General features: G+C 40.9%; 1 protein-coding gene across 1 annotated transcript in view; it reads right to left on the bottom strand.

Moving 5' to 3' along the window:
• Positions 1–9,494: 9,494 nt before the first annotated feature.
• LOC144818539 (alcohol dehydrogenase 1-like) overlaps positions 9,495–14,027 on the bottom strand; it is a 295,630-nt gene continuing 291,097 nt past the window's right edge. The window contains exon 9 of the mRNA XM_078676059.1: positions 9,495–9,877. Within this exon, the coding sequence (XP_078532185.1) occupies positions 9,853–9,877 (25 nt within the window). The 3' untranslated portion in view covers positions 9,495–9,852. The remainder of the gene's footprint in view (positions 9,878–14,027) is intronic.

Below are 14,027 nucleotides of genomic sequence, written 5' to 3' on the forward strand. Positions count from 1 at the left end.
AGGCTTTACTTTACGAAGACGACAGGACATATACTGATTAGTGATGTTTAGGTATACCGTCTGATCCATATTTCTTCACTTGGCACTTTATGTATAAATTATTCCCTGTGCCCAAATTTTTTATTGTATTATGTTTATTGTGTTTGAATATTTTTCAAACTCTTTTATGTGTATTAACTTGCCGACCAGAATTAATTGCGAAAATGTTTGTTACTACTTTTTAGAATGCTTTTATGGTTGTACTATTTTTAACCGATTAAAGCTGAATTTGATTTGATTTGATTTGATTCGACTGGCTTCACCCTCTGATGCTATTGATGGAGTTGAAATGGTAACCCAACCTGTTCTCCAATATCATAATTAAGCTGTTGACCAAACTAATCAGTGAGCCAGTTCCTTGCATCTGGGAGAAAGCCAACAAGCTTTGATGCTACTTGTTTTTGGGGCTGATGGAAGTTTGTTTATGTTTCATACGCAGATTGTTTCAGTCTCTTCTACTCCAGTTGTAGAGACAGTGGTTAGAGATTGCTCTTTATTTACTCATCCAAATGTACTGTCATTGAAAATCTTGTAATAGAATGCTACCCGATGGAATGGGGCAACTTTATTGTAATGTAATGCAATGTGTAATTGTAATGTGTTTATTAAATGTAAATGCGATCAGGTGTGTAAGAGGTAGACACGCATGAGGGCGAGGGATCTGGGTTAATACTTCCCTACAATGTCAAATAAAGAATATTCATATTGACTCACCTGATGTGATGCAGTGGCACTTACATTACCCAAAGGTATGGTTTTAAACATTTTTTAGGTTTATAAAGGAGCGACCCTAAACCAGCTGAGTTGGTGGTTTTTAACACTCTTGAGGCGGCAAACACTGTACAGGGAGGGGTTTCCTAAGGGTGGTAGGAGATTCAAATTCTACATTTGAACCCTAGATTGATATAATTCAGAACTGACCAAGGATTGTGATAGTCAGTGCTGTATTCCCCAGCTGAATCTACCTCAGGTCCCGTAAATCTGGTTAGATACTTGCCCTAACACATAATTTTGATGTAAGAGCTGCAAGTGGCGGGGCACCTTCTTATCGTCGATCTGAAATGACGTTCAATAGGCATGGGTACGTGAGTCAGATTGAATATTTTCTGGTAGATGTGAAGCTATGGCAACACCTGGTAGACATGGAAGTGGTGGATAGCCTTGATAGTGACCACCACACATTAACTCTAACCCTGACAGATAATTTTAGGATAAAATCAGCTGTGAAGGGTCTTAAGATTTGGGGTGCCTCTTTGCATCTTGTTATTAGAAAAATCCTTCATCCTTTGAGGCAGTAGTTTCTAGCGTAGGAACTGAATTGGAGATTATTTTATCTCTTACTGATTCAAACAGGTGTGAGGTGTTGGGGCTGATGCACACTACACTGTTTAATCAGACCAGGGACCGCTTAGAAAAAACATCAAAAAGGGGTGTGAGCTTCCCCTAGATAAACCAATGGTACAGTCACTCTCGTAGGTCAGCTAAAAGCAAACTGTTAGTGGTAGTGAAATCTAACATACACCGTACTATAACTAGCTGTAGGGCCAGATTTATGCAGGCTTTGTTTAGGGAAAAGCAGGAATATGAGAGAAAAATCTGGCTAACTCTTTATGGAGCCATGATTTAAAGGATAGCCATACTTTTTGACGCCTGGCCTCCACATGTACAACTGGTATACAACTTGATCCTAATGCCATCCGGCTAATTAGGCGCATGAACAGTTCCAATCAGGCCCGTGCTGAGGGAACTCACTTGGCCTGTTAGACACTGGTTATATAATTAACTATTTGTGAGCGCCAATTATCTCCTTCAGGGACTCACAATCGAGATACGATACATGTTGTTTTCAATTCGAATTAAGGGGTAGATATTTCGGATGGTTATAGCAATACCCCCTTTCTCTATGCAGATAATGTACAATTGAATTGTACTCCGGACTGACCCTGGAATGGCCTCCTACTACTTTAAAAATTGAGCCAGGATACGGCACCAGACTCCCGCATTGAACCACGAGCGGTAAGCCTAATTAGCTGGATGGCATTAGAATGTGCGATAGTTATAGGATGTGCTAGTCTGAACTTTGCTCTGACACCCCTCTTTCTCCACAAGACAGGGTACAATCCACCAGGGCTTGGTTGCCCCCTACCCTCCCCATTTACCACATCCTGAGGGACACTCGCAGACAAGGCCAAAATAACCTGGACGCCAAAAGTCGAGTCGAAACGTCGACAGCCTCACATTTCCGTATCTGGACCCATCCTACCAATCCCTACTACGTGCCACAGATGATTACAATCTGTGATTGTACTAATCAATGTAAATAGACGATGTAAAATAGCATTGGGACAGGACACTTTAGATTGATACGCCTGATCAATCTCACTGAATCTCTCTAGTCTTCTCTTTACTCTGGGAATAATTCCCCCACCCACTTACTTCCGAGCACCTCTTCTTTTGCACGTTCCCCCTTGGAGCAACCATCTGAAATGTACAGTGATTTAAATCCATTTATGTAAATAAATTTGTTTTGTTACATATGAAGCTCATACTCTGCACATCCTTTTTCATGCATATTGTTAAAAAGTTTATGTTGAAGTCAGTGCTTTAAATGGGAAAAAATAAGTGCAGGTACTCATTTAAATAAGTTAGAGGTGTGTCAAATGGGCGGGGCTAGGGGTGGGGCTAAGGGCAAGATATGATGATACATAATGACTTCTGTACCAGTTGCAGCACATATAAAAACACATGAGAAATGCGCTTATGTAAACCAATCAGGTTAACACATTACACAAAATGAAAGCCAAACAGGATGATATGAGCATTTCCTTGTTTTGTCATATTTGCCGCTTCTTACCCCCTTGGATGCGTCGGACGGCCGGGGGCTGTCCGACGTTACTGTGGGCGGGTGCGGAGGACGGCCGGGGGCCGTCCGAACCACGCCCACCTTTTATTTCGCCCGCACCGCGGCGGAATTTCCGCCGCGGTTAAAGGGTTAATGCCATATGTTATTTGTTGTTGTTTGGCACCATACTATATATTCTCAAGCAGGCACACACACTGAGAGCAAAACAAGCTGAGGTGAACACAAAAGCATTCCACCCATTCCCTTTAGAATATCTCCTGAGAGTATCCTGATTCTGATTACACAGCCACCTGGGCGGTCTTTCATTCCCCTACCAATCCTCCTTACTCGACAGGTAAGAAGAATGTCGAGGGCTTTTGATGTTTGATTGATAGCCCCTGAACTTTCCCACCCATATTTAGACACTCGTTCTTCAGATCCCAATGAGACCCGATCTGTCCATCTCTCAATGGTGGAACTCCTGCCATCACCACATGTGGGCAGGCTGCTGATGGTGAATGCATTATCAGAAGGTTTTTAGTTTCTTTTTTGTGGTGCCTCCCTCCCCGTTTTCTTGGACTCCTACGGTGGCTGAGATTCTCTGTGATGAGATTAGATTCATACTTGGCAGAACTTTAGTCTCCTGACCATTAATTTTCATTGGCAAATTGTAATATCGACCGAAGTTTTTACTGGTGGTACTGTTCCCCTTGCCCCTTCTGTCCATCCTGCAAGGATGTCCAATCAGCTATTGGCCCCTGGGACGTGGCTGCTGAATTTGTAGGCATCAAAGCCTTGCTAGGGCACTGTTTGGAGCTATTTTGATAAATGTATCGATCTTCTTCAGTTTGGCAGTTATAGGGGACAGCAATTAGTGATGAAAAAAACGGCTTTAACGAAGGTATTGTATTGTAATTGTATTGTAATTGCATTTATATAGCGCTTACTACCCCATACGAGGCGTCAAAGCGCTTTTTTGGCGTTTAGCACGCTACTCCGGCACCCATAGAGGATTAGTGTTGAATTAGTATAGGGAAAGATCCAAGTACATTTTAAGTGGTGGATAGGTTAGTCAGTTATTTGGATTTGGAATGATAGCAGAAGGATAGAGGAGGAAAAAAGGTTTGTCTTTATATAGCGCTTGTTACACTGATGGGGTGTTGAAGCACGTTACTCCAGAAGCCCATAAAGGATTAGGGGTGAAATAATATGGTGAAATGTGAAAGTAATTTCAGTGGTGGATATTAGTCAGTTATTTGGAGTGAGAAGGATAGCGGGGGGATAAAAGGGGAAGAAAGGTTTGCTTCCATATAGCACTTGTTACCCCTGGTGGGTGTTGAAGCGCTTTTCTGGCGAGTAGCACGCCACCCCGGAACCCATAAATGATTAGTGTTGAAAATTAGTATAGTAAAATATGAAGTAATTTGAGTAGTGGATAGGTTATTCAGGGGCATATTACCAACCAATAGAGATAATTTTTGTCTCTAACTTATTTAGAGACAAAAATTATCGCCGCACATCGGCGATTTTTATCGCAGATAAAAAGGTTTATCGCAAATGCGATAAAAAACGCCCGCAATGCATGAATATCGCTGAAAAGTCAGCGATATTCATGCATTATCGAGCAAATGCTCTTAGCCATGTTATCCACCTCCCATTGGATAACATGGCTAAGAACTGCTCCTGGGCAAGTGTTAGCTTTTGGAGATATTCGCGCTTAGCGCAAATATCTCCAAAAGTTGGTAATAGGAGATAGCGATGTTAGCGACTGTTTTCAGTCGCTAACATCTTGGCACGCCCACTTTGCATGTCATTAGTGATAAATATCACTGACATGCAAAGCGGGGCCCAAGATGGTCACTATCTCCTATTAGCTGTCGCTAACTGGTGTTAGCGACAGCTTGGTAATAGGGAGATAATTTTATCTCCGCTTTCTTGGCTTTTAAAGCCAAAAAAGCAGAGATAAAGCCCCTTGATAATATGCCCCTCAGTTATTTGGGTAGAGAAGGGAAGGTGGTGGGATAGAAGAGGGAAAGAGGTTTGTATTTATATAGTGCTTGCTACCCCTGAAGGGGTTTTGTAGCGCAAGTAGCACGCTACTTTGGAACCCATAAGTATTAGTGTTGAATTAGTATGGTGAAACATGAACGTAATTTTAGTGGGGGATATGTTAGTTATGTTTGCTCTACGTTATTCAGCAAAAATGCAATAGTACAGGTTATCACATAACAAGAGCTGATAGACAAAAACATATGCCAGCCATTCAACCTGCAGGAAAGCATGTCAGTGTAGAAGGTATTCTTCAGCACCAGCTTCCGCTACCCACTGGAGGTGACAGATACGTAGCTTTATGCAAACTCCACTTGTTCCGCAGACTGCAACACTAAACTCTAAGATGAGGAGCATCAAAGCTCTCTAATTACCAATTCACAATGTTTGGTGGGGGGGGGGTGCAAGGTGTGTTTTTTGCTTTGTAATTTAATGTATTGGAAATTATAACACGGAAGTAGGTATATTAAACATGTGTGAAAGCACTGCAAGTTTGCTCAACACTTTCGCCAAAGCATGGGAGTGCAAAAGGTACATGCCAATTCGGACTGAAATACCATGGTGACCTGCTAGACTTAAGGCTTGCCTGAAACAGCAGGTTTATATTTTACTATCCTGAGTAAGGTGCTAAAGCTTCTGGTATATGTCGGGAAAGGATCACCTCTACTTATCACACACTGAGCAGTGTATTTCCAGGGACAGGTAGAAATACACCCCATAGCTAGCAGGTCACTAGTTTATCTTTACAGATTTATATTAAAGTTTATAGGAAGGAACTAATATAAACTTCCCTAAATAAGATTTGCCAGGTTATTAGTCCGACCAAGAATAACATGAATCAGAAAGCCACATTTCGAAAATAAACTAAATGAAACCGGCAGCAGCTTTCAATCACGGCTGTACCTTTAATCTGAAACATCTTTTTCGTGGTGAAAGGATATAAAACTGATCAAGCATTTGCCATTGAGTATCCATTGTTCCGCTAATATTACTGGTAAGGTGGGTGCTTGATCTGTGTGCTTCGATACAGAAAATTTCTCATGCGAGGTGTGGGCTCTGCTTAGGAACAGTTTATGACTTTTAAAAGAGATGAAGATAGAGAATTGTTGACAAACGGCTTTTGATGAGGAGAGACAGAGTGGAGGGTAATTGTTACTCCGGCATTCCTGAGCAGATGGGCCAAGTCATTGTAATGAAATCTCTTCCTTTAGCCACTGCTTAATCATTTACTAAGTCAACTTTTCATCCAACACTTTTCTGCCCCTCCGCTCAAAATACACCCCAGCAGGATGCAACTCCCTTCTCTTATTGTGTTTAGATGCAGCCTTGAGTGGCGTATGGTGCATTTAAGTATCCAGTATGACATGGTCCCTCCATCCTCTCCTACACCCCCCCTATTATGGCTCCTATTTAATGTTTCCCATTGCAGTGCACTAATGCTACCCTAGGCAACCATTTGTGCTATATATGCACCCAACACGGAAAGAGGTATTCCCTTTGTCACCCTCCCATACAGTGCCCCTGCCCATCGCCCCCATTCTGTACCCCATTAAGCGGTTTGAAATGACCAGGGGTCAGCAAAAATACTAAGCAAGCAACAAACCTAACGTTTTTAAAATAAAACTATTAGCAAATTTATATTACAAAGTAATGCAAAATCACGAGTAAAACCGTAACATAGCAAAGGAAAAATAGAAGATAGAAAAATATCTGAGATAGAAATCACCTTCGTACGGTCAGTGCATTTCCCTAAATGGGACAAGTTTACAGACTAGAAGCCCCAGCCCATTTCACACACTTGATAAAGGAAGGGCGCCCCCCCCCCCCACCCGCCTTAAAACTTTAAGTGTAATAGCCATTGTGCTATCACAGCATGACGCAAGGCGAGCCCTCTCAGACCCCTGCAGCCAGGGGCCATTCAAATGTGAGCTGCTGTAATCGCCAGCAGTGATTGTGCAAAAGGCCACTGAAGGGCTCAGTCGGAAGCAGAGCGGCGTCTGCCCTGAGCAGGAGGAGATAAGTAACCTGAGCCTCAATCAGGGTACCGGTACTCTCCCTGACCTAAAAAAAAGTGCCGGTACTGAGGGCCAGAAATTTCGGAAGTGCCGGTACTCAGTACCGGTGAGTTCCGGCCCATTTAAAGCACTGGTTGAAGTACTATGACTTATGAGGAGTGTGAATTTATATTTTTTTGCTCAAAATCAGGAATTGGAGATTAATTCTGCGAACGTGTATGATTGGTTTGAGGACCATTGTTCTTCTATATCTCAAGTTTTTTGGGCTATAAAGTCCATGCCGGTACGCATTCTGTCCATTTTGGCTTCTTTAAGGTGAGACTATGTTTCATTGTCACTAATAATGACTTCATGTTATCCTCAGGGGCCTGGTGGTTGGTGTGTGTCCCCTCCGCCATGTTCTGATCTGCGAAATTATTCTGTGCTTGTGTAGTTTTACAGGGCTCAAATGAGAGTTTGGACTGTTTTCCTTCCATTCTGCCAATATCGTGACTGTTAATGCCGTGATTCTTCCCAATCCAGAGAAGCATGGTCTGGTAGTCCACTGGGAAGCAGGCGTTCCCTCCAATAGCAATGTACAGAGTAAGTCTATACCAGGCTACCAGCCAGAGCAGAGGCAGCAGGTCATGGGGGTCCCTCCGCCGAGGTCCTTAAATATCTGTAGGCCTCTGGGCCGCAAGCTCTCAGGACTAGAAAGCCCCTCCATAGCATGATGATGTGTGCGCTCAGAGGCACCTCGCTGGCCAGGTCGTCACAGGCCTAGCCACCGCTCCCTTGCAGTCGCAGCAAGCAAAACCTCATCTTCACCTGCAGTGCCGGGGCCGGAAAACCCTTCAGGTCAGCCAGCTGCAACTGTCGGGGCTCACTCTTCTGCTCCTCCCAACAAGTAAACTAGCGGCCGCAGACGATGTAGAGCGCTCGATATCCCGGTCCACAGGCAAGTCTGCGAAGGTTTTCCCTCATTTCGTGCTCCTGTGAGGTAAATGCGAGTTTATGAAGAAAATAGTGATCTGCGGCTACTTGTGTGACCCCTGTCCTCTATTTTAAGCTTTATGGTTAGCCATTTGGGACAGGATTTTGATGGTTATATGTCCTAGGCTTCAGGAGCCTCACTCTAGAACAGCCATCTTGCTTGCACACCCTCTAACGCCACAGTTGAACTTGAATTCCATGGAGAAGGTGTCAGAGATCTGATGACCCACCCGGGGGTAGCCAAAATTCCTTGGTTTCAAGCTATTGAAACTCTTTTGCATATGCTGCACCTAGATTTCTATTGGTTTTTCTTAGAGCAACTGTGCCAGCTATCTAGAAGAAAGGTCAAAATCTTTATTGGGAGGCTGCAGCCATGGATATAGTGACCAAGAGCCCAGGCAGTCTTGCACTGTCTTTCATCAATTTTAAACCGTGTATGAGCTTTGAGTTAACCATTGATGAAATTGAACCCTCTCTGGCACATAAACTATATCTGCAGTGCAGATATGGTATCCTCCCGGTCAAATCTTTTATCTCTAACTGGTCTGCAGGGAGTGAAGGTGGTGATGATATATGTCCTGCTTGTGGGGGGGTGAAGAATCATTGGAACATCAATACTTTTACCCCCAGTACAGTAGCCTTCGGGCAAATTGGATTGTTCCACTTTGTAAGAACCTTGGTACCAGGAGTTACCAGATTGCTTTCAGAATCTTGGGCACTAACACTCACAGGCCACATGTTTTTGGTGTGGTGAAATTTCTTATGGCTAATAAAATGTGGTAGTTTTAAAACCCAAAGGATTAAAGTTGGGAAGTGATCAGTGGATTGTTTTGTAAATTGTGATTGAGTTCAGTCCATTAAAAGTTCTGCTCTGTTTTTAACATTTGATCTTGTTATGATAACAACTGGACTGTATTTTAGCAGTTTTGTATTTGGGAACTTGTTTTTATTTTATTTTACTTTGTTGACCTGTGTAATCGAAATAAAGTATGTTGACTAACTGGCATCTTTATATGTACTATACTAAACGTCAAAAGCACTGGTTTTATCAGTGTTTGCTTTCTTTAAATTAAGATATTTTGATTCCCAACACTTCACTCCCTTTTCAAACCAACTGAGGAAATATATTTTCTATTTTACATTTATCTACTGTGACTTCTTTTGCTTTCGTCTTTCTTTCTTTCTGATGAGAAAAGACTTCTTAGGTAGGATAATAAACAAATGCTTATGGATAGTGACATTTGCAATGATATGAATCATGCAATGTAAAACTACTGCTCTGAACATGTCAATGTGTCACTAGAAACACATTTACAGATATAGTTGGACTAGTGAGCATTTTCAGAATCTCTAGAACACACTAAATGGAAATGTCCACTTTTGATATATTATTTAACGTTAGGACTGCATTTCTTGTACTATTTCGAAAGGCTGCTAATTTCAAGAGATGAAGAAGTGAGGTACTGAAGGTCAGTTGATTAGTGTGTGTGTGTGTGTGTGTGTCTGGGTGTGTTTGTGTACATATGTGTGCTAACTTTAGTAGTGATGATACAAAGATTACAACAGTTCAATACGTCTAACCTTTAAAATAGTGTTTATTATTAAATCGGCAGATATTATTCAGAGACCGTAAATGAAATACAATTTTCTTTACTTCACAAAATCATTCCTAACATAGCATATTAAACTTATACATGCATTTTTGTACCTCTGTAATCGTCACTTTCTTTAGCTGAGCAATGTAAAAAGGTAAGGAGATTTGTTATGTAGGAAATACATTATAATTGTTTTTTGTTCTATTAATGTCTAGAACTTTAGTAACAGATTAAGGTTACTGAATCCATGATCCTCCTTTTAATACAAGTAATAAACAATTGTCAATTACATTTGGGCGAGAAGCAGGTTTTTACTCATTGTGCTTCCAGTGATCGAGTTTCAGAACGTCAGGACCGTGCGGGTACTGTGAATGAAAATGAAAGTTGTATCAATGTCTTTACATAAAATTTCACTTCTTCACTTTTGAGACTCAAACTGGGCTTTGAAAAATGCAACACACTATATTTGAAAATTAAACACCGTTTCTTTTTTTGCTAATTGTAGATCTTTTAGATTTGACAGTTGTCATATGTTAGCAGCTGATACATTTATACAGTGTAGTAAATTACAGCAAAATAGAACATAATTTAGAACCCGTAGAGAACAGACAGAAGGAAACCCAAACTAAATCTGGTACATCTGTAAACATCTGCTATTTCGGCACCATGATACCATTCAGGCTGAATGTGCTCTTTATGAATACATGTGTATGTTATTTCATGTTACATTATGTTGTGTTATGTCCCAAAATATCACATACCCAAATTTTAATTTTAATTTTCCAATTCACTGATGATTACACGTCAATGGTTCTAAATATCTATCTTTAAAATTCACTTATAATTCCAAATTGACTAGTGGTAACATGGGCATGACAAAAGCAGCATATCAAAACCTGTCCTCTATAATGAAATCCTTACATGGAACTCTTTACCTGTAAATGAAACATAGTCACCCAGTGCTGTAATGGGAGTTGTGACCTGTTCGGCTACTAGTCTAACATTCTACCTTCAGTGTATGCTTATTGCGTGGTGCTTTCTTCTCTTCAGTATTCAGGTGCAGATGTTGATTTACCCATTTACATATCTCGCAACTAAACTCAAACTCTGTATTCTGAGTCAACAAATGATTCTCAGGGCTTAGTGATCAGCAAAATGATAAAGAAAATGCTAATGCAAATTGTAAAGCAAAGGCTTAAGATCATGTTGTACTGCAGCTTGAATGTTAAGAATTTCACACCCTCCATTCACACTCTAATCTGTCTGCAGATCAGTTTCATTAGTATGTACATGAAGTTCTCAATGTTGTTACAATGCTTTATCTGTTGAGATAAATCCATAATTTTACCTTTTTTACACCTATAGGGCCACATGCATCATTGTTGCCGTTTGCGATCTCTTAATTGCGAAAATTAAGGAATCGCAATTAAGAAATCGCAAACGGCTATGTATCAAGAAATCGCAAGTTTTTTTTGCGATTTCTTAAATTTCCTTAATTGCGATTCACAATTTGCGAATCGCAATTAAGGAATCCCTTCCCATTGATTCCTGAATGGGAAGCCATTCTCATTTTGCGATTCGCAATTAAGGAATCGCAAAATGAGAATGCTCTTTCAAGGGTACAGAGGGGGGTCCAAAGGACCCCCCCTGCACCCCTGAAATTTAACTTTAAGAACCTTTTTCACACACACATGCCCCAAGGGCATGTGTGTGTGTAAAATGAAACTTTGAAAAATGCACTTTTGTGCATTTTTCAAAGTTTTCGCAAATTACCATGAAGGTCAACTTCATGGTAATTTACCTCTCCCTATTTGCGAATTCGCAATTTCTAAAGTGTGATGCATTGCATTTAAGAAATCTCAAATTGCGATTTCTTAAATGCAATCGCAATTTAAGAACTCGCATCATAATTGCGATTCCTTAAATTGCGAAAAAATAAAAAAACATGATGCATCCCAAAAAAGGAAATTGCATTCGCAAACGGCCGAATTTTGCGATTCGCACCGTTTGCGAATGCAATTTACCTTGATGCATGTGCCCCATAGTTTCTTATATTGGCACTTTTGACATTGGGTATTTAACCTCTGAGGTGTCTGGGGCCTCCTGCTCACACCCTAGATACCTACGGCCCGCCCTAAACATTGAACCCAATTTTGCTTTAAAATTAGCGTACTGGACACTTTCATAGATCATCAGTATGTGTGTTGAACGTTTTACTCAATGTAAAATATGGGATTCCTGAATGAAAGAGAATTTTTTACGACTTGCCTCTAAATAAAGATAAAGTACTTGAAGACATCTTTTGTGCTTCTGTAGCAGGCTGAATATGTGTGTACTTCGAAAACTCAATTTTTCAATTTCTCTCTGCGGGGTGGGGGTATACATCCTAAAATGTTGGTGTGTATATTAATAAATATGACCGAATGGATGAAAAACAGTACATTTATTTATCAGCTATAATTGTTGCCTATGTTTAATACGTTTTTATACAGCCTGCCTCAAACGTGTCAATAGTGTTAGCAAATGGATTAATATAATTCACTTAGCTGAAGCCCTATTAACTATTTGTAAAGGGGACAATCTCAGGCAGGCAAGGCTCCTCACAGCATGGGATCGGATCAGGGGGTACCTGAGGGGGTGGAGATTTTCTTTGATCCTTGGCTGACGTAATGAGGCTGGTAGGCGCAGGGATTTGAAGATAGAGGGAGAATGACAGAGATAGAGAATAGGCGAGCGAGAACAAGAGAGAGATACAGATAGAGGGACAAAGGAGCAGAAAGAGAGATAAATAGAGAGAGAAGGGGACAGAAGTGACTCTGACATTTGGAATTTCTATAATAAAAAAAAGCTTTGAGATACTTGGTGCACTGAAACAGATTTCGGATATAGGGACCAAGTCCGTGCTGTAAATATTAGGCATAGAAACTCTAAAAACGTCAGATTCATTTTCTCTTAAACTCTGGTTCAGTCTTTAAAAATCACATATGGAATATAGGGTTTTAAGTGGGGAACCCAGCCTGCCTTCTCCGGCTGAGAGCTGCCTGCATGTAGTGTGTGATCTAATATGTGAGGTCATAAGCAGTGCATGGCAGGAGCACCAGTTATAGTTAGGTCAGTAAACTTATACTAGTGAATTTCAGAGTTATCTTTTTCAGTACATTTTTTCCTTATTTCAACACTTAACTATAATGGTACTTTCACCTTTGTTTTTTCTAGTGTTTTTAACATAAGCTAAGATCTTATCAGCATGCCTAATTGTTAGTATTTTAAAATTAGGGAGGTGTTGAGCAATGGACAAAATGGACGATCTGAGTAAAGAGATGTAGAATGGGGATGCAGGACCTATTCAGACGTCTCTCTCTCCCTAGCTGTTTTTAGTTCCTTTAAAAATACGTTATGACTGAAATGATTTAAAACCCATATCTCCCTTAACATTTGAACCCTCTGGGTTCAGAACTGCATTAACATCTCAATGCTCATTTACTTCAGCCTGATCTTAAGGAAAGGCTTTAAATTCGACAGCTCCAAATCCAAGAACATGGTGTTCATGTGTACTTCACTTTTGACTTGATTATAAAATGTTAGCACTCTAGTTGTTTTTGCATATGCCAAGCTAAGTGTGCCAGGTATGCTCTGACGTGGGACCCAGGCTCATTGTGACTTTGGAACCAAGCTGTACCCGGCTGATTAGCCCATAACTAGGACAAAACCTGTCACAGGTTGCTTGTGTTCCAGTTCAGGGATGACCTGGTTTGGCATTTCGGGCTTGCTGTTCCCATTGGAGCAGGGTCAACACAGATTTGCATATGGCTGGATTCAAACTGAAGTGGCATGGTGAGCAAAGGAACAATGGGTTGGAGTGCTACCCCAAGCCATTGCCAGTGATTAGACTTATTGCAAGTAGACTTCCATCACCTTTCGTGTGTGTCATCATTTACGGGTTTGCTGGGGTCATAGCTGTGACCCTGGCACTGCCTTGGAAGCCTCTGCTTCAGAGATGACAAAGTCAGTGCCAAGAAGAAATAGGTTGCTTGGCCTTCTTGTTTCCAGCTCATTTTTAATTATCCTAGTAGAGAATAATTGTATATTGTTCACTAGTAGGGTAATTCAAACTATAGCATCAGGTAAATGTATGTTGTGTGCATGCTTGCATGTGACAGTGTGTTTGTGTGAGAGAGTGTGTGTGTATGTGAGATTGTTTGTGTGAAGAAAAGTGACTGTAAGTGATATGAGTGGCAATAAGTGAGATTAATGTCAGTGAGTATGAGTAGGTCAGGGTGAGTGAGAATGATTGATGAGAGTAAGAGTGATTGCAAGTCAGTGTGAGTGAGTAGGTGTGAATTAATCAGTGTACGAATGAGTGACAGTTTGCGAGTGGAAGACTGAGTGTAAAAGAGTGAGAATGAACGTGTATAAGTGAGTGAGAATGATTGAGTTAGAGTGAGTAGGTGAGTCAGAGTGCGCTAGTGAATGTAAATTAGGGATACCTATGGCAAAATGCTGGCGCTTGCACAT

The sequence above is a fragment of the Lissotriton helveticus genome, chromosome 2_1, assembly GCF_964261635.1.
Source record: "Lissotriton helveticus chromosome 2_1, aLisHel1.1, whole genome shotgun sequence".
In the NCBI taxonomy this organism is placed as follows: Eukaryota; Metazoa; Chordata; class Amphibia; order Caudata; family Salamandridae; genus Lissotriton; species Lissotriton helveticus.